This window comes from Oncorhynchus mykiss, chromosome 14, assembly GCF_013265735.2.
Source record: "Oncorhynchus mykiss isolate Arlee chromosome 14, USDA_OmykA_1.1, whole genome shotgun sequence".
Lineage (NCBI taxonomy): Eukaryota > Metazoa > Chordata > Actinopteri > Salmoniformes > Salmonidae > Oncorhynchus > Oncorhynchus mykiss.
Window position 1 is genome coordinate 4,541,704 of NC_048578.1, and position 26,647 is coordinate 4,568,350.

A 26,647-nucleotide genomic window follows, 5' to 3' on the forward strand; every position below is an offset into this window, starting at 1 on the left:
CATTTTTTAAAGAAATAAGTGCCATGATATCATGGGAAAAAGGCCTATGGGAGTTTTTGAAATGCTCTGGAATTGAGAATATTAGTATATCTAAAAGACCAAAAAACTGCACAGATGAACACCTTTTTGATTTGCAGGAGAGTAGAATTGTATTGAATGAAATTATTAGTTTCCAATTACTTACCACCCTGTAAGGTTGGGGTACTGCTTGATTTTCATTTATCCTGACAATAACCCCACACTAGTCCCAGGTATGTGACTAGCAGCCCTGGCTGGTGGACATCGTCCTAGCCACTTGGAACAGACACAACAGCACTACGAGGGCGTGGGATGACCCAACATTCCGATGAAAGACAGATGCGTTCCGGACGAGATGCAACTCTTCAAAAATAGTAATTGGTATGTGCCCTAGGCTACATAACCTAATAAACGTCTTAGCCTTGCTCTTGGACCCAGTCATGCCTACCAGGGGTGGCTCTCTCTGCCCAAAGAGTGCTTTCCACTTGAGATAGCAAATCTGCAGTCTCAAGTTGATGTCAGTACCAGTACACTAAACCTAGAAGATTCCAGCACTGGTGGGAAGGAAACAGATAGAAATAGAATGGGCGAGGGATTAAGGGATAGGAGAGAGAGGGTGTGGGAGAAGAAGTGCGAAAGAGAGACCACATGCATTTCCTTACTAAATAGCATGGATTCTCATCAAACACTTTTTTATGTAAGCTAATGAGTGCAGCTGGTCTGTGTTATGTTGTGTCACACTCCCCACTGTGCACTGGTGTGCTACAGACGACTATATTGGTCCTCTAATACAGGACTAGTAAAGGCCCAGTGCACTACTTTTGTGCAATTTTTTTTTATTTTTTTATATGTATATTTTTCAATAAAAACATTTATTCCGATTTTTCAGGTACTGCTGCAGCCCCCTTAGCACCCATATTTCACAGGGCTATGCGCAAAGAGCTACGACTTAGGAATGATAACACCGAGTTATGAATCACAAACTGGAAGGTATGGAATAGCTGTGCTGTGTATTTCTGTGTGTGTGTGAACATGTGTGTTTGTATGTAAGCCACACTTGGTCTCTAAAGAGAAGAATGGCCCAAATTAGTTACACATTCCTGGCGAGATTGTGGATGCTCTATAATCCCAGGCAATCGTGAGTGAAATTACCTCTGTTAGGACATAATATCTGCCAAGCCAGATGGAGACCTCTGCTCCTAGAGAAAAATGTAGGGTAACCTCTTCCAGGACACCACACTGTAAAACAAATCATCTAGTTGTTTCAACAAATTATTATTAAGTAACTGGTTCCACAGTATTTTTATGTTAACTCAATTTATCGGGCCATGTGTTCCCTGAACAATATAACATTGCTGGCCCAAACTTACAAGTATGTTTGCTCAACTTGTATCATATGTTCATTCAACTTAAATGATTATTTGGGCATCTTAAGAAAAAAGGCAACTGGCTACACACAACAACGGCGCTTTTAACATACAATGTTTTCAACATTCAACACCAGTCAAAAGTTTGGACACCTATTCATTCCAGGGTTTTTAAGTATTTTTTCCTATTTTCTACATTGTAGAATAATAGCGAAGACATCAAAACTGTGAAATAACACATGGAATCATGTAGCAACCAAAAAGCAACTAAAAAAGTGTTAAACATATTTTACATTTGAGATTCTTCAAAGTAGCCACCCTTTACCTTGATGACAGCTTTGCACACTCTTGGCATTCTCTCAACCAGCTTCATTAATTAGTCACCTGGAATGCATCTCAATTAAGCCCTATTTGGTAAAACACCAGTCCATACTATAGAAAGAACAGCTCAAATAAGCAAAGAGAAACGACAGTCCATTACTTTAAGACATGAAAGTCAGTCAATGCAGAACATTTCAAGAATTTTTAAAGTTTCTTGAGTGCAGTTTCAAAAACGATCAAGCACTATGATGAAACTGGCTCTCATGAGGACCACCACAGGAAAAGAAGACCCAGAGTTACCTCTGCTGTAGAGGATAAGTTCATTAGTTACCACCCTCACAAATTAAAGCCCAAATAAATGCTTCACAGAGTTCAAGTAACAGACACATCAACATCAACTGTTCAGAGGAGACTGCGCGAATTAGGCCTTCATGGTTGAATTGCTGTAAAGAGACCACTACTAAACGACTCCAATAAGAAGAAGAGACTTGCTTGGGCCAAGAAACATGAGCAATGGACATTAGACTGGTGGAAATCTGTCCTTTGGTATGATGAATCCAAATTTGAGATTTTGGTCCCAACCACTATGTCTTTGTGAGATGCAGAGTAGGTGAACAGATGATCTCTGCATATGTTGTTCTACCGTGAAGCATGGAGGAGGTGGTGTGATGGTGTGGGGTTGCTTTGCTGGTGACACTGTCTGTGATTTATTTAGAATTCAAGGCACACTTAACCAGCATGGCTACCTCAGCATTCTGCAGCGACACTCCTTCCCATCTGGTTTGTACTTAGTGGGACTATCATTTGTTAATCAACAGGACAATGACCCAACACACCTCCAGGCTGTGTAAGAGCTATTTGACCAAGAAGGAGAGTGATGGAGTGCTGCATCAGATGATCTGGTCTCCACAATCACCCAACCTCAACCCAATTGAGATAGTTTGGGATGAGTTGGACCGCAGAGTGAAGGAAAAGCAGCCAACAAGTGCTCAGCATAAGTGGGAACTCCTTCAAGACTGTTGAAAAAGCAATCCAGGTGAAGCTAGTTGAAAGAATGCCAAGAGTTTACAAAGCTGTCATCAAGGGAAAGGGTGGCTATTTGAAGAATCTAAAATATATTTGATTTGTTTAACATTTTTTTGGTTACTACATGATTCCATATGTGTTATTTCATAGTTTTGATGTCTTCACTATTATTCTACAATGTAGAAAATAGTACAAATAAAGAAAAACCCTTGAATGAATAGGTGTGTCCAAACTTTTGACTGGTACTGTACATATTTGACACGTTTACTTTGTGCATCGTCATTTATACAGTAATTATTGAACATGGTTTTATCTCACAACCTCTTGGTTTATGGAATTCTGACCTTCCTGCCACGTCACCATGTCTGTCATTTACCAGTTAATCTGACTATTCTCTTATCATTGATTTCATTTACTTATTATAGCAATTTGAGGATTTTCTGTGTAGTTGTCCAATGTTGGTGGGGCATATTACTCTGTTTTAATGTTCCTTCTTAAAATGACAAAAATAGTTGCTATCATGTCCACTGGTTATATCAAAACATTAGGAACACCTTCCTAAAATTGAGTTGCAACCTCGAAAGCGTTCCACAGGGATGTTGACTCCAATGGTTCCCACAGTTGTGTCAAGTTACTGGATGTCCTTAGGGTGGTGGACCATTCTTGATACACACGGTAAACTGTTAAGCATGAAAAACCCAGTAGCGTTGCAGTTCTTGACACAAACTGGTGCGCCTGGCACCTACTACCATACTCTATTCAAAGGCATTTCAATCTTTTGTCTTGCCCATTAACCCTCTGAATGGCACACATACACAATCCACGTCTCAACTGTCTCAAGGCTTACAAATCCTTCTTTAACCTGTCTCATTCTGATTGAAGAGAATTTAACAAGTGACATCAATAATGGATCATAGCTTTCACCTGGATTCACCTTTCCATGTCATTGAAAGAAAAGGTGTTCTTAATGTTTTGTTTAATCAGTTTATGTCAACATGTGTCATATGTAAGTTGAAAACATTGTATGTTAAAAGCACTTTGTGTGAATGTGTGTGTAACTAGTTCCACAGCCTAGAAAATATTAATTTCTAGTTAAACATATGAGACAATTCCAGCAAACACATTTTATGTTTTCTCAAGTTGGAACTAAGTTTGGGCACAAATTGTTTTGAGTTCAGGTAACACTTGGACCAAAAAGTTTAGTAAAAAAATCAATGGCTGTGGAACCGCTTACTTAATAATGATTAGTTCAAACGACTAGATATTTTTTACAGTGCAATATCAAGGCAAGGGCATCTGTTAGTGGTAACACTTGTCTTCGAACTACAACTGAGTGAAGCATTTAGAGTATATAGTTACACAAAATTCTACAAAGCTATGAAAAAATAAGCAGGTGGTTTATAGATTGTGTTATCAAACATTTAAGGATCGGACCCATTTTTTCCATTTTCGCCTAAAATGATAAACCCAAATCTAACTGCCTCTAGCTCAGGACCTGAAGCAAGGATACACATATTCTTGATACCATTTGAAAGAAAGTGCAAGTCTTTGAAGTGCAAGAGAAAGGACATCATGTATTATTCCAGCCTTGGTACAATTTAGATTTTGGCCACTAGATGGCAGCAGTGCAGGTGCAAAGTTTTAGACTGAGCCAATGAACCATTGCTTTTCTGTTCAAAATGTTGTTTCAAGACTGCCCAAATGTGTCTAATTGGTTTATTAATAACTTTTAAAGTTCAAAACTGTGCACTCTCCTCAAACAATAGCATGGTATTATTTCACTGTAATAGCTACTGTATAGCTACTGTAGGATCTGGACTCTGAGAAAGTGTACAGTGGTAGGACCCAATTCATATTTTACCCCAGACTGGACCCTATCAAGGGAATCCAGTCCAACTCTTACCCCAGATCCAACTTTGGGCCCAGACATAATGTCTGTTTCCATAGTACTGTATGCTCCCAGTCCCAGATACATGGCATCCACTAGACAATTAGCTCTGAGTGGTATTAATCTGCCTGTCTGGAGGGCTCCTGGGAGCAGGAGAGAGATGAGGAGAGATATTAAATCCCAACCTATTCTGCATCTCAAGCAGTCCTACTCTGCATCAATTCTAGGTTACGTAATACCATTTAGGGTTGATGTCTAGGGGAGAAAATAGCATGTGAAAATACCAACCACTAAGCACTGGGCCATTCATCTACTGTACAGGAGGCCAAGACACGTACAGATAACATTATCCCTCTCTCTCTCTCCCCCATCTCTCTTTCTCACTCTCAATCTCAGTCTGTCAGACTAAAACACACATTACCTTAATTGCAAATGCAATTGTGCCACCTGCGACACAAGCCTCACTGTAAACACTGCAGCCATGTCTTCCTTGCCACACAGAGAGAATTGCTGGTGGCTGGTCTATCTCTTCCTCTCTTTCTCTCCAGCCCTGTCTACCTGTGCCACCTTGGCCTGAGCTAAAGATTTTGTGCCAAATGAAAGGAGCAGTGTACTGGGACTGAGAGGGGGACCAGTGTGTACTGGGAAGCTTTGCTTCCTGCACAGAGCCTCAGAGGGGCCGTAAAGCTGGCATTTGCCCGGGCCAACACAGCTGTGTGCCTGTCTGCCTCTCCCTCAGGACTGGGCCCTACACACAGAGAGAGGCCCCTGGGGGCCATGACCATGGGTCAGTGCCTGGACCAATACACACAGCCACTGTGTAAACCCAACACACACACACACAATACAGACAAGCATGTATGCGAGTGCACACACACACAGGCATACGCACACACACACACACAAATACACAGCCCACTTATTCCATACTTCCTGTCTGTGATTTTCAACTCAGTGTTTTCATTCCTAAGGCGTAGCTCCTAGTGTCCACTCTCAGCTCATTAGCCTATGAGATTCCCTCTCACCTGCGATGCTTGACACTAACCGGAGTGAGTGCACAAACCAGCTGCACTCATTAGCCTATATAATAAAATTGTTTGAGAATCCATGCTAATCTTGCTGTCCAGCTAGGTGTTGGAATGCATAGAAAATTAAATATTTGTAATTGATGAATCCAGGTTTCAGGAATTTGTGATCTTTAGCTTTAAAGGAAAATTCACCCTGGCTCTGCCACTGCACATAGTCATTACTATATTAACAACATTGCATTTTTGTCATACATAAAAATGACCCAAACCACAAGTTGGAAAGAGTGCATTTTAATTTAACTGGTAGAATCAGGAAGTTTTGACTTTCTGTGTATTCACGTGCTCATAGTGAACCACAAAGTCTGGCATTCATAGCGAATCTAGATACCGCCCCACTAGGTAGATGGGGTGTACCCACAAACTTAGATTTATATGGCATTGTTTACTTCAAACGAACAACACACAGAAATCTCAGAATTTCTCTAGGCAATATATTTTTTTTTACATTTGTTTTTCATTAACGTTTGTCATCATGCCCGTGTGATGTTCTGTGCCTGGCTGTGCTAATTACAAACAAGTGCAAAAGGAGTTATCATTCACCATTCTACCGAGCTGATATTTCCCATGATGCTGCCCGTAGAACTGAATGAGTCCCCCCTAAATAAGGCAGCAATTAATTCAAAATTGGCTATATTGTACAAATTCATTTTTTTTTAAATTAGCTTTTTGGTCTTAATTTAAGGTTAGGCGTTATGGTGGTTAAGGTTATGTTAAAAATCTGATGTTTTGTCTTTGTGGCTGTGCTAACTAGTGACCACTATGCAGAGCGGCGTCCAGAACAAGATTCATGACTAAAAAAGCTAACCTGCTTGCTGCTATCAAGAATTATGTTTACAGTGACTAAAGATGATCAAAGGGATTTTTAATCTGAATTGATGAGGAATCCATTTCGACGCCAGCTGAGAAGTGATGCGAAACCATCTATTTTTTTCTTTCATAACAAAATGAAAGATTTTCTATTAGAAGTAACCTAACGTTAGCTAGCCTAGCTGGACCAACTAGATACAGTCCTGTATTGAACTCTGAAAGACGTCAACAAAATCATATAGCGGTCTTTTGGATGCACACTGTCAATCAATTTTGCCAATGCTAACTTCAGCAGAGTAAAAAAAAATGTTTGTTCATTCTAACGTTGAGCTAGCTAATGTTAGCAAATAAGAGTAGCGCAATCTGGTAGTCATCTATTCCACTCTTACCTTGAAAACACTGCTACTAAAAATAGAATGGCCGAGAAAGCTAACTCACTCTCTGTTTGTGTGTTGGTAGCAATGAGGAATTTGTTTAAATCGTCTATGATTGGTTAGTTGGTTCTCAGTTGGCTAGCAATCTTGTTAACAGCAAGCTGGCAATATTGAAATGTCCATCTTAGGTGTGCTAAGCTAGCCAGTCTAATAGAGATCAATTGGTTAAATTGTATATTGTTGTGTATTTTGTTGTAGGTCATACAGAATCTTATTCCATCAGAATGTGCTTCCAACCCCTAGCTCTGCACAAGGTGAAGGTAAGTTGGCAAAAATATGTATGACCTGACAGCTAAGAGAGCTCAATTTTACATGAATTGGGTAGTGTGTGTATGGGTTTGTGATATGTGGTTACAGGTGGTTAGAGAGAGCCTGTGAACCATAGAGTACCTTCCAGACCATGTCATCAATTTAGTCTACCCCCTTTTCTCTTTGTAAAACTTGGTTTACCTGGAGTCCTTCCACAGTGCCCTGCTGAAATATACCCTAAAGCGGTTGTATTTTAGGTACACACGCATGAGGGAGTGGACACAACTTGCCATTATGGAGCACAACAACATTGTGGGACAAAAACCGGAAAGGGATACTGAAAGGTATGGCATCAAGACTACAACAGTAACGACACAACCATCTCATTCTTCTTCTCTGCAGATTCTCAAAACACAATACAAAGACATGTCTAGAAAAGTCCCACTGCTAAGGGCTACTGATCGGTCAATGAGCTGAGGGAGGTTTACAGACAGGTATTTGAGATGAGGATGAGGGAGGTTTAGGTTGTGCAGGATTGTGTTTAAAGACATGTATTGTTGTGTATTAGAGCGATTGAGAGGTGACATTTTTTACATACTGTGCTCGATTTTAACAAACCTAACGCAAAGGTAAATCATAGTGCTGATGGTAGCGTTATATTTTTTATATTTTCACAACCAAAATGATGGGTGCAGTAGCTGGCAGTGACTGGGTTTTGATGAATAAACAAGTAGTGGGTGTGTCATGGCTTGGCTTCTCACTGACCAATCAGAACATGCTCCATGGCTAAAAATGTTGTTACTTCAAGTTGAGTATTTAGTCTTTTATGTATTGCATTGTCATCAACTCTAATTTGAATGTTAGTCAATTATAGCCAAGTTGGTTAAATAACCTGCCCAATATTTAGATTTTTTTTTACAGTCCACAATGTTACAATTGCGTTGCTTCAATATGGAAATACATTGTTAAACATAAGCTACAGCATTCCGACTAATATAGGGGCTAGGCCTACTGTAAATTGCAGTCTAGACATGGACATGCAAAACGTAGTCTATAAACAAGATTAAATTCACTTGGCTATTGATAAGTTCTAAAAAGAATGCTGGAGTATTTGAGGTAGATACTGTGTGTACCTGTAGGCGGGGATTAGGAGAAAGTGACTGGTAGCAGGATTAATAATAATAAACAGTACGGCAGCAGCATAAGTAATGGGTGGATTTGTTGTGTGGGTGGGTGGGTGCCATCGTGACAGTGTTGGCATGATAGGCAGATATACAGTACATGTAAACAGGGATGAAAAGTGACTGGTAGCAGGGATATATAAATACTTACAGTAATAAACGAGTGGTAATATATACAGTGCCTTCAGAAAGTATTCACACTGCTTGACTTTTTCCACATTTTGTTGTGTTACAGCCTGATTCTTTAAATGTATTATTGCATCACTGGCCTACACACAATACCCCACAATGCCAATATGGAATTATGTTTTTAGAAATGTGTACAAATTAATAAAAAAATGAAAAGCTGAAATGTCTTGAGTCAATAAGTATTTGTTATGGCAGGCCTAAGTATGTTCAGTAGTAAACATTTGCTTAACAAGTCACATAAGTTGCATGGAATAAAAGTGTTTAACATGATTTTTGAATGACTGTATCCCACACATACATACAATTATCTGTAAGGTCACTCAATCGAGCAGTGAATTTCAAACAAAGATTAAACCACAAAGACCAGGGAGGTTTTCCAATGCTTCGCAAAGAAGGGCAACTTTCGTTAGAGGGGTAAAATAAAAAGTAGTCATTGAATATCCCCTTGAGCATGGTGAAGATATTAATTACACTTTGGATGGTGTATCAATACACCCAGTCACTACAAAGAGACAGGCATCCTTCTTAACTCAGTTGCCGGAGAGGAAGGAAACCGCTCAGGGATTTCACCATGAGACCAATGGTGACTTTAAAACAGAGTTTAATGGCTGTGATAGGAGAAAATTTGAGGATGCATCAACAACATTGTAGTTACTCCACAATACTAACCTAAATTAGTGAAAAAAGGTGGAAAAATAGTGAAAAAAGGAAGTCTGTATAGAATTTAAAAAATATTCCAAAACATTAATCCGGTTTTCAATAAGGCACTAAAGTAAAGCTGCAAAAAATGTTGCAAAGCAATTAACTTTATGTCCAGAACACAGAGCGTTATGTTTGGGGCAAATCCAACACAACACATCACTGAGTACCACTCTTCATATTTTCAAGCATGTTGGTGGCTGCATCATGTTATGGGTATGCTTGTCATCAGCAAGGACTAGGGAGTTTTCTTTGTATAAAAATAAATGGAATTGAGCTAAGCACGAGGAAAACCTGGTTCAGTCTGCTTTCAAACAGACACTGGAAGACAATTTCACCTTTCAGCAGGACAATGACTTAAAACACAAGGCCAAATATACACTGGAGTTGCTTACCAAGACAGCATTGAATGTTCCTGAGTGCCTAGTTACAGTTCTGACTTAAATTGGCTTGAATCTATGGCAAGACTTGAAAATGACTGTCGAGCAATGATCAACAACCAACTTAACAGAGCTTGCAGATTTTTTAAAAGATAGTGTGAAAATATTGTACAGAGCTAAAGAGTTAATTGGCTGAGGTGAAAGAACCTGCCGGAGGACAACAGTCTCTACAGCACTTCACCAATATGGGCTTTATGGGAGAGTGGTCAGACGAAAGCCACTCTTGAGAAAAAGGCACTTGACAACACAACTGGTGTTTGTAAAAAGGCATGTAAAAGACGGAGAGCATAAGGCAAAATAATCTGTGGTCTGCTGAGACAAAAACTTAACTCTTTGGCCTGACTCATCACCCATCTAACACCATCCCTACCATGAAGGATGGTGGTGGCAGGATAGAAGGAACAATGAATGGAGCCAAATACAGGAAAATACTTGACGTTTGCTCTGGTCCAAAGTTAAACCAACTCTCAAGTTCAAAGACTTTCAAAGTTCCTCAATAGAAGCCGCTCCTCCGTAGGTTTAATTCTGTGGGCATAATTCTGATAATTCATGTCATATCAAGATGCCCAGGGCTTCAAGGCAAGCTTCCTCCATCCTCTCTCCTCACCCGCAAAATTTCAGTTGCATCTCACGCACTACACTGTGACTATATATTCTATCCACATAATGTTTATACAGCCCGTCATATATATATATATATATATATATATATATATATATATATATATATATATATATATGTATGTGTACTGAACAAAAAATATAAACGCAACATGTAAAGTGTTGGTCCCATGTTTCATGAGCTGAAACAAGATATTCAGAAATTCTCCATATGCACAAGAAGCTTATTTCTCTCAAACGATGTGCACAAATTACTTTACATGTCCTTTGTCAAGATAATCCATCCACCTGAGAGGTGTGGAATATCAAGCATCTGATTAAACAGCATAATCATCACATAGGTGCACCTTGTGTTGTGGACAATAAAAAGCCACTCTATAATGTGCAGTTTTGTCACACAACACAATGTCACAGATGTCTCAAGTTTTTGAGGGAGCATGCAATTGGACAGAGTTTTGAGGGAGCGTGCAATCCACCAGAGCTTTTGCCAGATATTTTAATGTTTACTTCTCTAACATAACCTCCAATGACTTTTTTGAGAATTTGGCAGTATGTTCAACCTGCCTCACAACCGCAGACCACGTGTTTGGCGTCGAGTGGACAAGCGGTGTGCTGATGTTAATGTTGCCCCATGGTGCCGGTGGGGTTATGGTAAAGGCATGCAAAAACTACAGGCATACATACACAAATGCATTTTATCGATCGCAATTTGAATGCGCAAACATAACGTGACAATATCCCGAGGCCCATTTTTTAAAGGTATCTGTGACCAACAGATGCATATCTGTATTCCCAGTCATGTGTAATCCATAGATTAAGTCCTAATGAATTTATTTCAATTGACTGATTTCTTCACATGAACTGTAACTCAGTAAAATCAATGAAATTGCTGCATGTTGCGTTTATATTTTTGTTCGTATATATATATAAATATATTTATACTCCGGACTCCGACATTGCCTGTCCTAGAATTACCTTATTTTACTTTTAGATTTGTGTTTATTGCTGCGCTTTGTTAGATATTACTGCACTGTTGGAGCTAGGAACACAATAATTTCGCTACACCCACAATAACATCTGCTAAACATGTGAATGCGACCAATACAATTTGATTTGTTTTGACTGGCAGCACAGTTTGTTTCTTTCATAATGATTAAACCATGCTGTTACGGTAAAATACAATGTGCTCTTAATGACTTTCCTATACAGATGAAATCGCTCACCCACTCCAAAGCAAGCTTCTCTATCCACACGGATACTGGTGAAGTAATTTAATGTCAAGCTATGTGTTAACAACAACTTTAATTTCAGAGGTTTAAAAATGAACGGAAAGGAACGATATAAACCATTCGTTTTTGGGGGGTTCGAAACGGTTCAGAGAATTATTAAGCTGTTTGGAACAGTGGAATGGAAATAAAAAAAAATGGTTCCGTTCAGAAAGAAACGATTGGAAAATAATTTATATTCCAACCCCTGCTTGTGCCATTCGTTTTTTCCTGTTAACGTAACGACCGCTGAAACGTTTGTAATGGCCTGGCAAACAGTGGAATACATTGGCTTTCCATTGCATCTATAAAAACACCAATGCTGTGTCAGGGATTTAACGCACCGTCTCGACAGTTTCATCACAAGAAAGAGATGAAATAACTTTCCTTTGACGGGTGTTGATTTTTTTTGTGTACAATTGAAAAAAAGTCTGATTTAATATAGTTGATGAATGTACAAATTAGATTCGCTGAAGTGAACGCAACTTCCTGAAAATGAACACTTGGATTGCGGTGATATGTCTAATCTCACAAACGATATGTACAGATAGGTGTAATCTAGAGACAAGGATTTTGATATGAAATCACATGGTTATACTTCGCTTGACACACTTGTTGAATTATGCAAGTGAACATGACAACAGTAATGAATAATTAATGATGCAGTCTAGACACCGCAGTTGAGCGCAGATAGGCCTAGAGAGAGCGCAGAGTTGTAGCCCTGTTCTACCCTTATTAGATTAATGTTTTAATGTATGCAAATACACCCAGCTGTAACGGATGTCATCTGGAGATATAGAGGAGGACCAAGGTGCAGCGTGGTAAGTGTTCATGTCTTTTTAATAAACAAACTGAACACTGGAACAAAACAATAAACGATGTGGCCCAAACACTCACACAGAAACAAACACCCACAAACCAAAAGTAAAACCCAGGCTACCTAAGTATGATTCTCAATCGGGGACAACAATTGACAGCTGCCTCTGATTGAGAACCATACTAGGCCAAACTCAAAACAAACATAGAAAAACAGACAGACTGCCCACCCCACTAAGGTCAGAACGTGACACCAGCACATATTATTTTCTTATTTTCTTTATTTCATTAATGTATACAAAAAATACCTGATATATTAAGAACATTTTCATATAAGAAAAAAAGTAAAAATGTACAATAAATTGAATACCTGAATTTCCACAAATGCCTGAACTCAATTCACTATTTGTCCTTGCCAGTACAATCATATGTGCTACAATTCAGTCAATATCTGAATGATTTTTTAAAAATTAAATACTTGGAGTGTCTTCATCCATTGTCCGACTGTTGAATTTATTAGGGGTTCACAGCGAAGCCAAATAATTGAAGCATAGATTGGTCACTTTTCTTCTAATTTGGCACACAGAAACTAGAGGCCATGAGTAACTTGACAGAGATGACAGAGATTGGCCTATAGGTGGCGCTGTTATAGCAGTCTCACTTAAACCCTCATATCTGCCGCCCCATTTGACCTAGACTTTGTAAGTAGGTGTCTTTCTTACTTTATGCTGAACACATATGCATCAATGAACCATATGGTCTGCCAGGATAGATTTTTCTTTTGGAAAACCTTTGAAAAACCTATTATCATGAAACATAACTACAGATAACGCAACATTTGGTATGTAGGCCCATAGTACAGCTCTTAATTTACCGTTTTAGAACATTTAAGGGATTAGTTAAGAGATGCTCCAGTTATAATGGCCGAGTTGTAAATCCACTTCACAATGGCCTATCAACTTGAAACTTTTTAGGGTCATCAAAGACAGTACCATGATGAGACAAGACATTTCCCCCTGCCACTGCATGTGGTCATGACAATATTAACAATGTTACCTTTTTGTCATAAACATAACAATTATCCACACTACAAGCTAGAACGAGCGCAGAGCGAGAACAGACTGCCTGTGTATTTGTATGCTCATAATAAACCACAAAGTTCAGCATTGATAGTAAATGCAGATACTGCCCTGCTAGGTAGATGAGGCGTGCCCACAAACTTGGATTTAGATGGCATTGTTTACTTCGGCTGAACAACACACAGTAATCTCAGAACTTCTCTAGGGATTTTTTATTTTTTTACATTTCTTTTAATGCTTCTCATCATGCCTGTGTGCTGTTCTTTGCCTGGCTGTGTTAATTTCAAACAAGTGAAAAAATGAGTTATCTTTCACCGTTCTACATACCAGAGATTTACCCCGATGTGAACAAAGATTACTAGAGGGATTTTCAGGCTGAACTGATGGAGAATCTATTTTGATGCCAGCTGAGAAGAGATACCATACATTTTTTTCTTCACAATAAAACTGAAGATTTGCTATTAGAGATAACCTAACGTTAGCTAGCTTGCTAGCCTAGCTGGACTAAGTTAGCTAGCTTACAGTCCTGAGTGGAACTCTGAAAATCTTTGGGATACAGACTGTCAATCAATTTTGCCTATGTCATGGTCACTTATAGTCTGGTAGCTACCTTCAGCATAGCAAACATATTTGTTTGTTCTATCTTTGACAAATGTTAGCTAACGTAAGCTAGCTAACATTAGCAAATAAGAGTAGCTCAATGTGGTAGCCATCTATTCGACTCTTGTCTGAAAATCACACCATTACTGAAACATATATTTGCTGATACAGCTAACTCAGTCTGTGTGTTGGTAGCAATAATGAATGTATATAAATAATCTATGGTTGGTTAGTTATCAGCTGGCTAGCAATCTTACTGACAATTTAGTGATGCTAGCTAGCTAAAAGCATGGTGACAACATTGACATTTCCATGTTAGGTGTGCTAAGATGGCCAGTCAAATAAAGATCAATTGGTTAAATTGTGTGTTTTGTTGTAGGTGGTACAGAATCTGATTCCACCAGCATGTGCTTCCAGCCCCTAGCTCTGCACAAGGTGAAGGTAAATTGGCAAAAATATTTGCAAGCTCTATTTACAGTAAGCATAGTATTAACATAAATTGGCTAGCGTTTGTACGGGTTTGTGTCTGTGTTATGAGGTTACAAGTGGTTAGAGGTAGCCTGTGGACCACAATGTGCTTTCCAGACCATGTAATCAATTTAGTCTACCCCTTTTTCTCTTTTTACATTTTCTCCACATAAAAATACACAAGCATGAGCGAGCGGACACACCTTGTAGTTGTGGGTCAGAAACCAGCAAGGGACACTGAAAGGTATAACATCAAGACTACAACAGTTCTGACACAACCACCTAATTCTTCTCTCTGCAGTCTCAAAACATACACTACCAAATCACTTAGAAATGTCCTTGTTTTTGAAAGAAAATCACATTTATTGTCCATTAAAATAACATCAAATTGATCAGAAATACAGTGTCAACATTGTTCATGTTGTAAATGACTATTGTAGCTGGAAACAGCTGATTTATTTAATGGAATATCTACATAGGCGTACAGAGGCCCATTGTCCGCAACCATCACTCCTGTGTTCCAATGGCATGTTGTGTTGGTTAATCCAAGGTTATTCTTTTAAAAGGCTATTTGATCATTAGAAAACCTTTTTTGCAATGATGTTAGCATAGCTGAAAACTGGTGTGCTGTTTAAAGAAGCAATAAAACTGGCCTTCTTTAGACTATTTGAGTATCTGGAGCATCAGCATTTGTGAGTTGGATTACAGGCTCAAGATGGCCAGAAGCAAAGCACTTTCTTCTGAAACTCGTCAGTCTATTCTTGTTCTGAGAAATTAAGACTATTCCATACGAAAAATTGCCAATGTACTGAAGATCTCGTACAACGCTGTGTACAACTCCTTTCACAGAACAGCTCAAAGTGGCTCTAACCAGAATAGAAAGAGGACTGGGAGGCCCCGGTGCACAACTGAGCAAGAGGACAAGTACATTAGTGTCTAGTTTGAGAAACAGACGCCTCACAAGTCACAGCTTCTTTAAATAGTACCTGCAAAACACCAGTCTCAATGTCAACAGTGAAGAGGCGACTCTGGGATGCTGGCCTTCTAGGCAGAGTTGCAAAGAAGAAGCCATATCTCAGACTGGCCAATAAAAATTAAAGATTAAGATGGGCAAAATAACACAGACACTGGACAGAGGAACTCTGCCTAGAAGCCCAGCATCCCGGAGACGCCTCTTCACGGTTGACATTGAGACTGATGTTTACAGGTACTATTTATTGGTCATTTACAACATTGACAATGTCTACACTGTATTTCTGATCAATTTGATGTTATTTTAATGGACAAAATGTGCTTTTCTTTCATAAACAAGGACATTTCTAAGTGACCCCAAACTTTTGAACAGTAGTGTAATACAAAGACGTGTACAGAAATCCCCCGCCAAGGGATACTATTGACAAGAATGATCTTTGAAAGTCAATGAGCTGGGTGAGGTTTACAGACAGGTCTTTGAGATGATGAAGGGAGTTTTGGTTGTGCAGGTTTGTGCTTAAAGACAGGAAATGTATTGTATTGTATGATAGTGATTGATGTGCCATTACTCCTCAATTTCCCAAACACACCAATACATACTGTGTAAGAATTGTCCTCCTAAGACATTCCACACCTTCTGCATTCCCCCAATTAACTTTGTTGACTGGTTGATGCCTTCACCAACAAAAGAGTGTTTCACTATGCCCTTTCCCCAACTGAGTGTAAAATTGTAACACCAGAACCATGTCTTTCCATCAGCAAATCTTCTGCAAGAGGTTAAGGAAGTTGGTGGTTAAGAAGGTCTACGAGCCCTGCAATCACCACTTCCTTCAGAGTCTTATCCAGCTGGCCGGTACACCACATACAGGACAAGACCATTCGCCACAAGCACAAAGAGTCTCAGCTTACCCTGCCCACCATACCAAACACCATTGCCAGTCTACCGAAGGACAGTGTGGCTGAACATAAGACCAATGCAGAACCACCTTAAAATATATAGGGATATTTTCTATCAAACCTCTACATTTGTCTCCCTTTATGTACCCACAGAAGATATGCATGTATGCTGTACAGGGCTCTGTAGCATCAAACAGATGTTAGAAATTCAGATATATTCAAATAATGTTTATTTGTCATTCTAACATAGGGGAGTGTAAACTATTTAATTTTGATTCAAAACCAGAACTACATATTCAACAAGAATGTTATGTGGTAAAACTAACATACAAAACAAATACAGTATGAACAATATAGTACAGTTCAGTGTGTCTCAGGAGTAGTAAAGTGCAGAGAACTAGTGATCAGCAGACGATGAGAGAAGTGGTCATGATGAAATTGCCATTCACAAAGAAACATAGAGTAAGAAAATAGTGTGATCCGTGTATTAAAGTTCAGGGAATACATTGTGTGTGTCTGAGATGTAAAGTATAGACATCTGTTGATCAGCAAATTATGGGAGGGGTGTTGTCATGATCAAACTGCCATGCAGCTCCTCTTGAGTCATCTAGGCCTGCTGCTTGTTCCAGCATAAGGTCCAATTCATCGAGAGGGATACAGTTCACAGGATACAGTTCTGCTTCAATGACGCATGCAGGCAAAGGAATTATGTTTCCTTCCAACTAGAATCCACTGCAGGAAGAACCTCAGGCTCCACATGGTATTGGCTCTAAGACCAAACATATACTAAATTATACTCTATTGTACAGTTTGAACTACAGTTGAACTGTGCCAGCATAACGTCAACATTAGTGTAGGCTAATTGAATATGCATACATGTGCACAGGCACAGAGATTACATTTAGAACAATATTTAGCCTAATATAAATAAGGCACAAACCTAAATGTTTTCACAGTGACCAGACCGTACAAATTTACCTAGGTAGGTAGACAGTACCTAGCTACAGCCATGCTTTAGGCAAATGTTTTTCTAGTAAAACCAATTTAAACTCAGTTTAAGAGATTTGTTGTTGCATTTAACTGCCAAAAATTCTGTTATCAAGGTCATTTCCTTGGTAGGTGACATCAGAGATCAACAATTGTTTTAATTTTACCTTTGTTTAACTAGGCAAGTCAGTTAAGAACAAATTATTATTTTCAATTACAGCCTAGGAACAGTGGGTTAACTGCTTGTTCAGGGGCAGAATGACAGATTTGTATCTTGTCAGCTCGGGGATTTGAACTTGCAACCTTCCGGATACTAGTCAAATGCTTTAACCACTAGGCTACCCATCATGTGGGTTAAGTGGGAGCTCAGGATGATAGATGAGTCAGAAACGGAAGAGGAAGCCAGACACTCCACTCGCTGTTTTTTTCTGGTTCAATGAAAGTCAATGAACTAAGTAGACCAGACCCAGCTGCTATTGCATTGGTGTCTATGGGAGGCCCACCCCGTTAAGTAGACTGGAACTGACATTTTTTTTCAATGGTAAACAGCCTGAGTGAACCATCTTCATTTACCCACAATCTTTGTACGACGTTCCCACTAGTAATTACCAGTTGGAGAGAAGTTCAAGTAGATTTGTCCAAGTTGTATGTTGTAAATTCCCACTTGGTTAAAGAGATACTTCGGGATTTTTAAATTGAGGCCATTTAACTATTTCCTCAGAGTCAGGGGAAGTAATGTATACCATTTTTTTGTCTCTGTGTCCAGTATGAAGGAAGTTAGATGTAGTTTCGCAAGCCAATGCTAACTAGCTTTAGCGCAATGACTGGAAGTAATAGCATTAACGCTAGTTAGCAATTTCGCTAGCACTAGTTAGCAACTTCCTTCAAACTGCACACAGTGTCATAAAAATGCTGAGGAAGTATATAAAGGGCCTCATTGCCAAAATCCTGAAGTATCCCTTTAATAAGAGCGCAACGTAACTATTGATCAAGTAGACTTTGTCTTATGCAAAATTAATGTTAGATTTCAATTATGCAGACGAACAATGTGAAATATTGTGATTAGTATATCTGTATAATCATATATTGTTGCCCTATTATGTGGTCTGAACGTAGTGAAAAGTCAATATTTTATTCTGTAAAATTAGAAAGCAGTCAGTGCAGTCAGCGTATAACAGCTGCTAGAGTGTATTGACGTGTTCTGGAATGCTAACGTAGAGTGTATCAACTAATTTAAATCAACATGGTAAGGCTTTCACTGATTGCAAATAAAGGAAAATAGTTCCTACATGATAGTGTTTGCTTTGTTATATGTTATCCGCCTGAATGTACTCAGACATAACATTGGACAGATATTGTATGCGTTGGGGGGACGGTTAGGTGAAATAAGCGGCTCACAGGAAATCCCCCACAGTGGGTTGACTGAGGCTGAAGAAGGCTGTGGGAGCAGGGCTGGGAGGGAGAGGATGTGTGTGTGAGTGTGGTGTGTGCGTGCGTGTCTGTCTGTCTGCTCCTATCAGGCTCCTATTACTGGGGCTTAGACATTGAGCCAATGAGCAAGACATTTAAGCAGGGCTCAGAAAAGAAGCAGGAGCTTATTAGGATCAGGAGCTTATTTTCTTTTTTGAACGACAACCCATCCTTAACCCTCCATTTTCAAACTATGGGATAGGAAGAATAGAGGAAGCATGGGTGAGGAAAAGCCTATGAGATTGTCATAATATACTGGATATTTAAAAAAAATTGTGTGGGTATGTCAACAATATGGATGCATGTGACCACCTCTATTCGGTCTTATGTTGCAACATTTGTTTTTTTACATTGGATAAAAGTATAGATTTAAAGCTACAAAATTACACATCATACACTGCAGTCGAGGAATAATGGGAAAGTAATTCTGCTTTGAAAGTTGATAAACTTGTAACGCCACTTTTGAGAAAATTGCCTTTGAATGTTTTGGTACACCTAGTGGAGAGCTCTTCTTTGTCTACACCTATCCAGCAATGTTCACACCCTCTTAAGCCTTAGCCCCACCCATCTCTTTAAGGATTCACGTGAGGCCATGTGCTAAACAGAGTGAATAAGGTAGTGTAGTAAACAAGAGTTCAAGACTAAAAGTGGTGAAAGTAGTAGCCTACAAAAGAAAAACTCCAGGTAAAAATACACTATCTAGTCCTTCGCCTATACCCTAATCTGAATGTGGTGCAGGTCATGTTGTTCTTCACATTGCCTTCTCTGGTAAACACACACTACATCAAATCAAATCCAAATGTATTTGTCACATGCACAGGATACAGAAGGTGTAAACGGTACAGACGAATGGTTACTTGCATAGTAGCAATATCAAAAATAGAAAGTATCCAGACAAAAATATTTGATTAGATGACGCTTACCCAGACACACGTCTAAATTGATGAGTCATGTGAAAGAAATGCTATAACCACCCCCCCAGACACATCTAGCTAAGTGGATGGGTCACTATTGTCTAGACATGTACACATGTTCATGAAATACAATAGACGGCCGTAATCACCCCCAGACACACCTGGCTAACTTGATGGGTAATGTAATCATCTGGTGAAGTGGAGTCTTTTCATTAGACATGTAGCTAGCTAGCTAAACAATTAACCACAATCCCAACCCATACAGCACTAGCTAGCATCACAAACAGATTGTTATAGCTAACCACCATACATTCATTTCTGACAAAATTATAAACTTATAATATCTGGAAATATAGCTAGACTCTTACCCATATAGCTGGATGAACACTTCACAGCAGACTGGAACCCGTTTAACTAAGACGTCCTGCGCCATTTCTGTTTTGTTTGTACAGCTTGTTTGTTTTCACACTGACTGTGTGCAGAAAGTAGTCCATCACAACTTTTTCCCACTGGTCTTTGTCGATAGCACCTGCTAGATTCAGGGCAGCAATGTTGTTGAGAGCAGTAGCAAAACTTTTGCAGTCCTCCATGGCTAAAGTTATCTTTTAAAAAAGCCATGGTTGTAAGGATTATCTACACATACTGAGCAGCTCAAGTTATAGACAGATGCATGCCACATGACAGACCAATCCGAACTCATCTCTCAGCATGTCCAGCCCAGCCATTATCTCAGCCAATCATGGCGGGAAGGTTCCTTGCTTTTTCCGTGGTCAAACCAACTAGACTTGTAATTGAACAATTGTATTAGTATTTTCAAATGCCTCTCCTGTGAAGTAGTGACATGCGACATACACCTAGCTTCCTGAAACGGGCCACAGTTATGCTTGGATTCACACCTCTTGCAGTTCAGATTAAAGTAAGCGGTAAGGTGGGATAAGGTTGTACTGTTAAGTAGCATGATGCGCTGTATTGTATTGTCCCTTAATAAACAGTGTATTACACTTTTTTTGTCATATGTGCAACAACGCGCCTTTTGAATATTGTCTAATGTTAGTAGTAGCGTAGTCAAGGATGCATCATGCAACATTGGGACATTTGACTTGTTACAACAACAAAAATTATACTTTGAATTTGGAGGTTTAACATATGGTGGCTAAGTTGACTTTTTTTTAATGACATTGGATCGTGGATATATAGTCTAAGATTGACTGATGTGGAATTTGTCATAGGAAATAATCATGGCCAGCTGGTCTTGTTAGCATAGGGCTAAGTGTGTCAGGTTATCTCATGGGAAAAGCTTACTTGTAGCGTTATATCACTTGCAACTACGTAGATGATTTTAATTGGCTGATGAAGATTTTGAGACAAAACGTTTTTCAAGAGTTTGCAAAAATGAACCCTTGGTTTTCTTTTGATTGGTCTTAAATAAACAGTCCAGGGTCATCCAAATTCTCACATCCCCCTCCTCCCTCTCCAAGGAGCCCTGACGATCAACAGAATACAACCCCAGAATGTTCCTAGAGTTCCATTCTTCTGCTGTCTAATTTAACGTTCCATGGAGCGATTGGGGGAATCACCTGCTGCCCGACCTTGCTCGGTGACCAGCGACCTCATCCCAGATAGGAATACATACTATGCAAATTCATAGTAATATCCTGGACGTATAGAGAAAGAGAATGTGTGTGTGAGGTTGCGCCTGCCTGCGTACAGTATGTTCCTGTGTGTGTGTTTGTATGTGGTGCACGCGTGTGTGTGTAGTGGCGAGGGGAGGCCTAAGAACTTGGCCTGTCACCAAGCACGTTCCCACATGGCTGCTGTAAACAACTTAAAGGTCCCACACAGTCATTCTATTTCCCAAGTAAAAATAGCCATTGAATGACCAAAACATCACCCATAATATTTTTATGCTATTAAAATACATTTGACCTTTTCTCTCATCTCTAACTATCAGGAAGCCTGAAAGAACAGGCTGAGTTAGCGGGGAGCTTATATTTATGAGCTCACCTTAACTGAGCTCTTTGAAATGCCCTTGTGGTCATTGCCAGGTAAGAAGGTAAACAACGGGCCACATGTCATTCTGAGCCTAAATAGCATGCCTTAACGACGCATTTTATCTGCAAAATGCTCTGGACTGTTGGATATCAGACAAAGATTTTGATTATTTTGTAACTAATTACAGAATAGAGTTAACTGATACACTTCTTCACAAGATGTTGTAAAGCCTGAATCACCTTAGAAGCTTAGATATAAGGGAATGTACACGAAAACAGCATACAATAAGTGTACCGGACAATTAGCATTAGAAATGACAATATGTTCGTAATTGAGTATATTGATCAGACATTTATTTCAATATTTTACGATAGGCCAGCATGGCCAAAATATTGAGCAACATGAACAATCATGAGAAATAAAGGTGAGAAATAATTTGACATAAAAATACAAAACTTCAGCCATAAGCCTAATATAGTCACCCAGCCGCACGCAATACAGTGTCCCAGGACCCATTTATTTATACAATTTGTAACACTCATCTCCCGTCTGAATGCTTGAATAAAAAAACTAAACAAAGTAAATCCTGAGTGGCGCAGTGGTCTAAGGCACTGCATTGCAGTGCTAGAGGCGTCATTACAGACCCTGGTTCGATCCCGGGCTGTATCACGAGCGAGAGTGTTTTGTTGTGTTTTTATCAAGGGTGATGTCGTTGAAGAGGAGATCCAGCAGGAGCCTGTCAACATAGCCTGTAATATTTTTGAAAGGGGAAATGTTAAGTGGGAAGTGAATTTAATTCCTTTTACTTACTGTTCTGAGATGATGCTTCAATTCAGTGATGTAGTGATCTAGTCATTCTACAATGTGTTTCCTGGAGTTTTTGATGTATTCAATTTTAAATATGCAATATTTGGTTCTGTACTTTTTTGTGAAACTTTTCAATGTTTCTAATTTGACTTTTTTTGTTCCCGAAATGCTCAATTGATGCAGAATTGAAATGAATAACTATGACTTACAGTATATTGGGTCTTTCTTCACAGGCTTCACAGCATTTCCCCCCTTCTTTGCCTTGGGAAAGATGATTTTGTATCACATCATTCCTGCTGCAGTTGCCTGGGAAGCTGTGCAGACAGAGAGATGTTGATTTTTCCAAAATGTCTATCATTACAGCTTGATGAAATTGGAAAGACAAAAGGAGATGGAAAGTGAAATAATATTCCCCCTCATCATCATGATTAGTCCCAATGACACAAGCTACATCAACTGTAATTTAAAAAAAAAAATGTAAACACAATGGAATGGCAAAATATGATTTTCAGGGGTAAATTACAAATAGTACACACACACACACACACACACACACACACACACACACACACACACACACACACACACACACACACACACACACACACACACACACACAACCCCTTTTGTGGACAACATTATTTTGTGTCAGCTGTGTGCTGGCAGCTCTAAGACTCAATGTTGGAGTATTAGGGATGAAGGAACAAAAACCATATGGTGACTATCAGGTTTGTTACAGAAAATATACAGTTCACAAGTCAAAGCAGTCACAGCCACAGTTGCATTATCTAACGTGATCCCACCCAAAATGTTGGCTACTGTGTCACACTCATCAAACTCTGATACTTACATTATGGTCTGTGCTTGCCAGATCCACTGTCAATGATGCATCCGTCTTCAGGATTAGCTTCCTGGCAAGACCCATCGAATGTTCTCCCCAAATTGATAAAGCAACTTCACACCGAAATGTGCACTGCACACGCGTGCCATGACCGTAATTTTCAGTCATCTCGTAAGCTAGCTAAGAAATGAAAAGCAACCACTGCTGTTGGATGTCTTCACTCTTTGGGAAATAGTTTAAGGTTAATGTTACACTATGTAAGGTTCATTTTACACTCATTTTACACTAGTTACGACACAGTGTGCTTTTGCCGGCATGCTGGTAAGTAGCTTGCTACTGTAGCTAACAGTCATACCACAGATGAAAGGTTAGCAGTATCTTTGGTCGTACCTTCTGCTTGAGCTAGCTACTAGTAGCTAGCTTAAGGTTTGTAAACAAAGCCAAAGCAAGGGGTAGGGGCACATGAGATGACGGTTTTAAGGTGGTACATATTTAAATTAGTTCAGATAAGATGCTACCATTGCCGTATTAAATTTCCGGCTTTATGTGATGTTGCATAAAGCCGGAAGTAAATCCTTGACAATGCCTGCCTCCTAAATCCAAGTCTTTGACATGGGGGGAGGGGATCAGTAACTTTATGATCAAACTTTCTCAATGTACAGTACCAGCTACAGTCATTTTTCATCTTTGGGTCACTCTACTTTGAACTGGTTTCCACCAAATATCATTCAATTTGATTTAAAAAAAAACCCACTATGGATAAGTACAAACTCATTCACAATTCAGGTGCTCTACATACTTTCTAAGGAATATCTGCATGATTTGGTTTAGTGCATGCCTTCACAACTGTCCCAAGCCAATGCATGTATACGGAATTTAAGTGCTTTTTGGTTTATGGTGGGTTATAAGAGGTACAATACAGTACCAGTAACTAATACAGTACCATACTGGACCAGACCTCTTAGAGAGAGGCCCAAGAGAACGGGATTGACAGCGAGCTCTACTCTGAAAACAACAACAGTAAATAAAGAGGCATGTTTTCTTAGCCTCCCTCGTCGGTCTGCACTGCTCTGTCCCTCACCACAACGTGCCCAGTAGCACGAGTCCCCTCTCCACAACATATTTTGTTTAATTTCCTCTGAGATGTTTTCTCTACAGCCGTGACGGTGGTAGTGGGCTCTTTACTGCTATCAGTCAGTGAAGTCTGGTTTTGGCCCCTACAGGCCCCCATAGACCCTACCAGACTCCACCAGCCCCAACAAGCCCCTACAGGCCTCCACCATCATGCTGATAAATCAGGGCAGTAATTCAATGGGTGAATATTATCATATATATGCCACTGTCTGGAGATGGAATTTATGGAACTGAAGGACCACTTAGATTTACTTCCAGATATTAATGAAAAAGCTTCTCAGACACTTTTCAACAGTTGGTAAATAAAATAGATTTGCATCTGACTGAAAGTGCACTGAGACTTTCTCCAGTTTTGCATTTCGCCTCCAGCACCCCCTGCACCACTATTCTGTTTTGGGTGTGGGTAGATTATGGTTTGTGCCTATTATGGCTTGTTAAATTGAATATGGCACCAACATGTATATTAATTTACCATAATATTTTATAATGTGTCTTATCACATATTGAGCGTTGTTTTTATTGTTGGCTATATTAGCATATTATTAGGTTTATTATAGTATTTAATTAAAACTGCTGGCCTGCTGTGTCTTGGATATTCGTTTAGAAAGGTGTCAATAAAATATGTTTAAAAATATATATATATATACCTACCAATGGGTAACGCAAGGAAGAACGGCAGCCAACAAAGCGTAAACATGCCAACCACGACTCCCAACGTTTTAGCTGCTTTCTTCTCCCGGGAGAATTTCAGAAGTTTCACCGTCAGGGAGCTCCTTGCCTGATTTGCACGGCCCTTCCCAGTGCTGCTGCTGTCATCCTGCACCTGAGATCCCTTGTGGATCCTGAGCGTGAGCTCACTCGTGTTCATCCTCTCCCTCATCACCCCGGCCTCCAAGTTCTTGGTGGTCCGTTTGGCGACTACATAAACCCTAAAATACATGGACAAGATAACCACCAGTGGTATATAGAAGGAACCGAGGGAGGAAAATAGTGCGTAAAACGGTTCCTCGGTGATGAGGCACACAGTGTTGTCCGGCGACGGCGGCTGCTTCCACCCGAGGAGGGGTCCAATGGAGATGACCACCGAGAGCACCCACACCCCAAGCATGGCCAGCAGTGCCCGCTTCTCGGTCACTATGCTCGGGTACTGCAGCGGATGGCTCACCCCGATGTAACGGTCGATAGAAATTACGCACAGGCTCATGATGGACGCCGTGCAGCACAAAACATCCACTGCCGCCCAGATGTCACAGAAGATCCGGCCGAACACCCAGTAGTTAAGAATCTCCAGGGTGGCAGACACTGGCAGCACTGTGGTGCCCAGCAGCAGGTCAGCGATGGCCAGGTTTATAATGAAGTAGTTGGTCGGGGTCCGCAGGTGCCTATTGGTCATCACCGCCAGAATGACGAGGATGTTGCCCACAATGGCGAACACGATGAAAGCCCCCAGGACGAAGCCGAGCGGGATGGCACGGGTAAGGTCCACCTCACCAGGCGACTCTGACAACCACGGTGTCCCCACTGTCGCGTTGTATTGTTCCAATAAGGAATAATTTCCCCATAAATGAGTCGCATCGTCAGTGGTCAGATTCATTTTGACTAAAGAGGTCCTCCATAGCAGGTTTCTAATCACATGGAGCTGTGGCACACGAAAACGAGCAACACCATGCCAAAATACATTTACTAAATTCGGCCAAGTGTTGTTAGGCTACATGATTAGTGGAGAAGTTATCAAGGATTAAAATTCCATTTGCAAACCGGTGCGTTTTCAATTATGAAACCAATTGGATGAAATTGTATGATAATGGTTTTGTCACATCCGTCCACTTGCAGTACAGTCTCGCTTTCTCTTTGTTTCTCTGTTTTTCCCCTTAACTGTCTGCTTGAAAAGTACGGAGGGGGCGGGCAATCGTCCCTCTTTTTGCTCCTGTCAAACCTCACTGATCTGCGCGCAATGCCGTATAGGCTACAGAGGCTCTCTCCTAAACACAGTTTGACTGTATGAATTGGCAGATATACTGGCAAACAAAAATATATAGCTCAAGAATAACGCACTAGGAAAATGGCTCTGGCACCG

At 39.9% G+C, this 26,647-nt stretch overlaps 1 protein-coding gene across 1 annotated transcript in view; it reads right to left on the reverse strand.

Annotated features, from left to right (window-relative positions):
* LOC100136712 (alpha-1B adrenoceptor) overlaps positions 1-26,164 on the reverse strand; it is a 36,124-nt gene extending 9,960 nt beyond the window's left edge. The window contains 1 exon segment of the mRNA NM_001124675.1: positions 25,222-26,164. Coding sequence (NP_001118147.1) covers positions 25,222-26,164 — 943 coding nt within the window.
* Between the last annotated feature and the right edge of the window lie 483 nt (positions 26,165-26,647).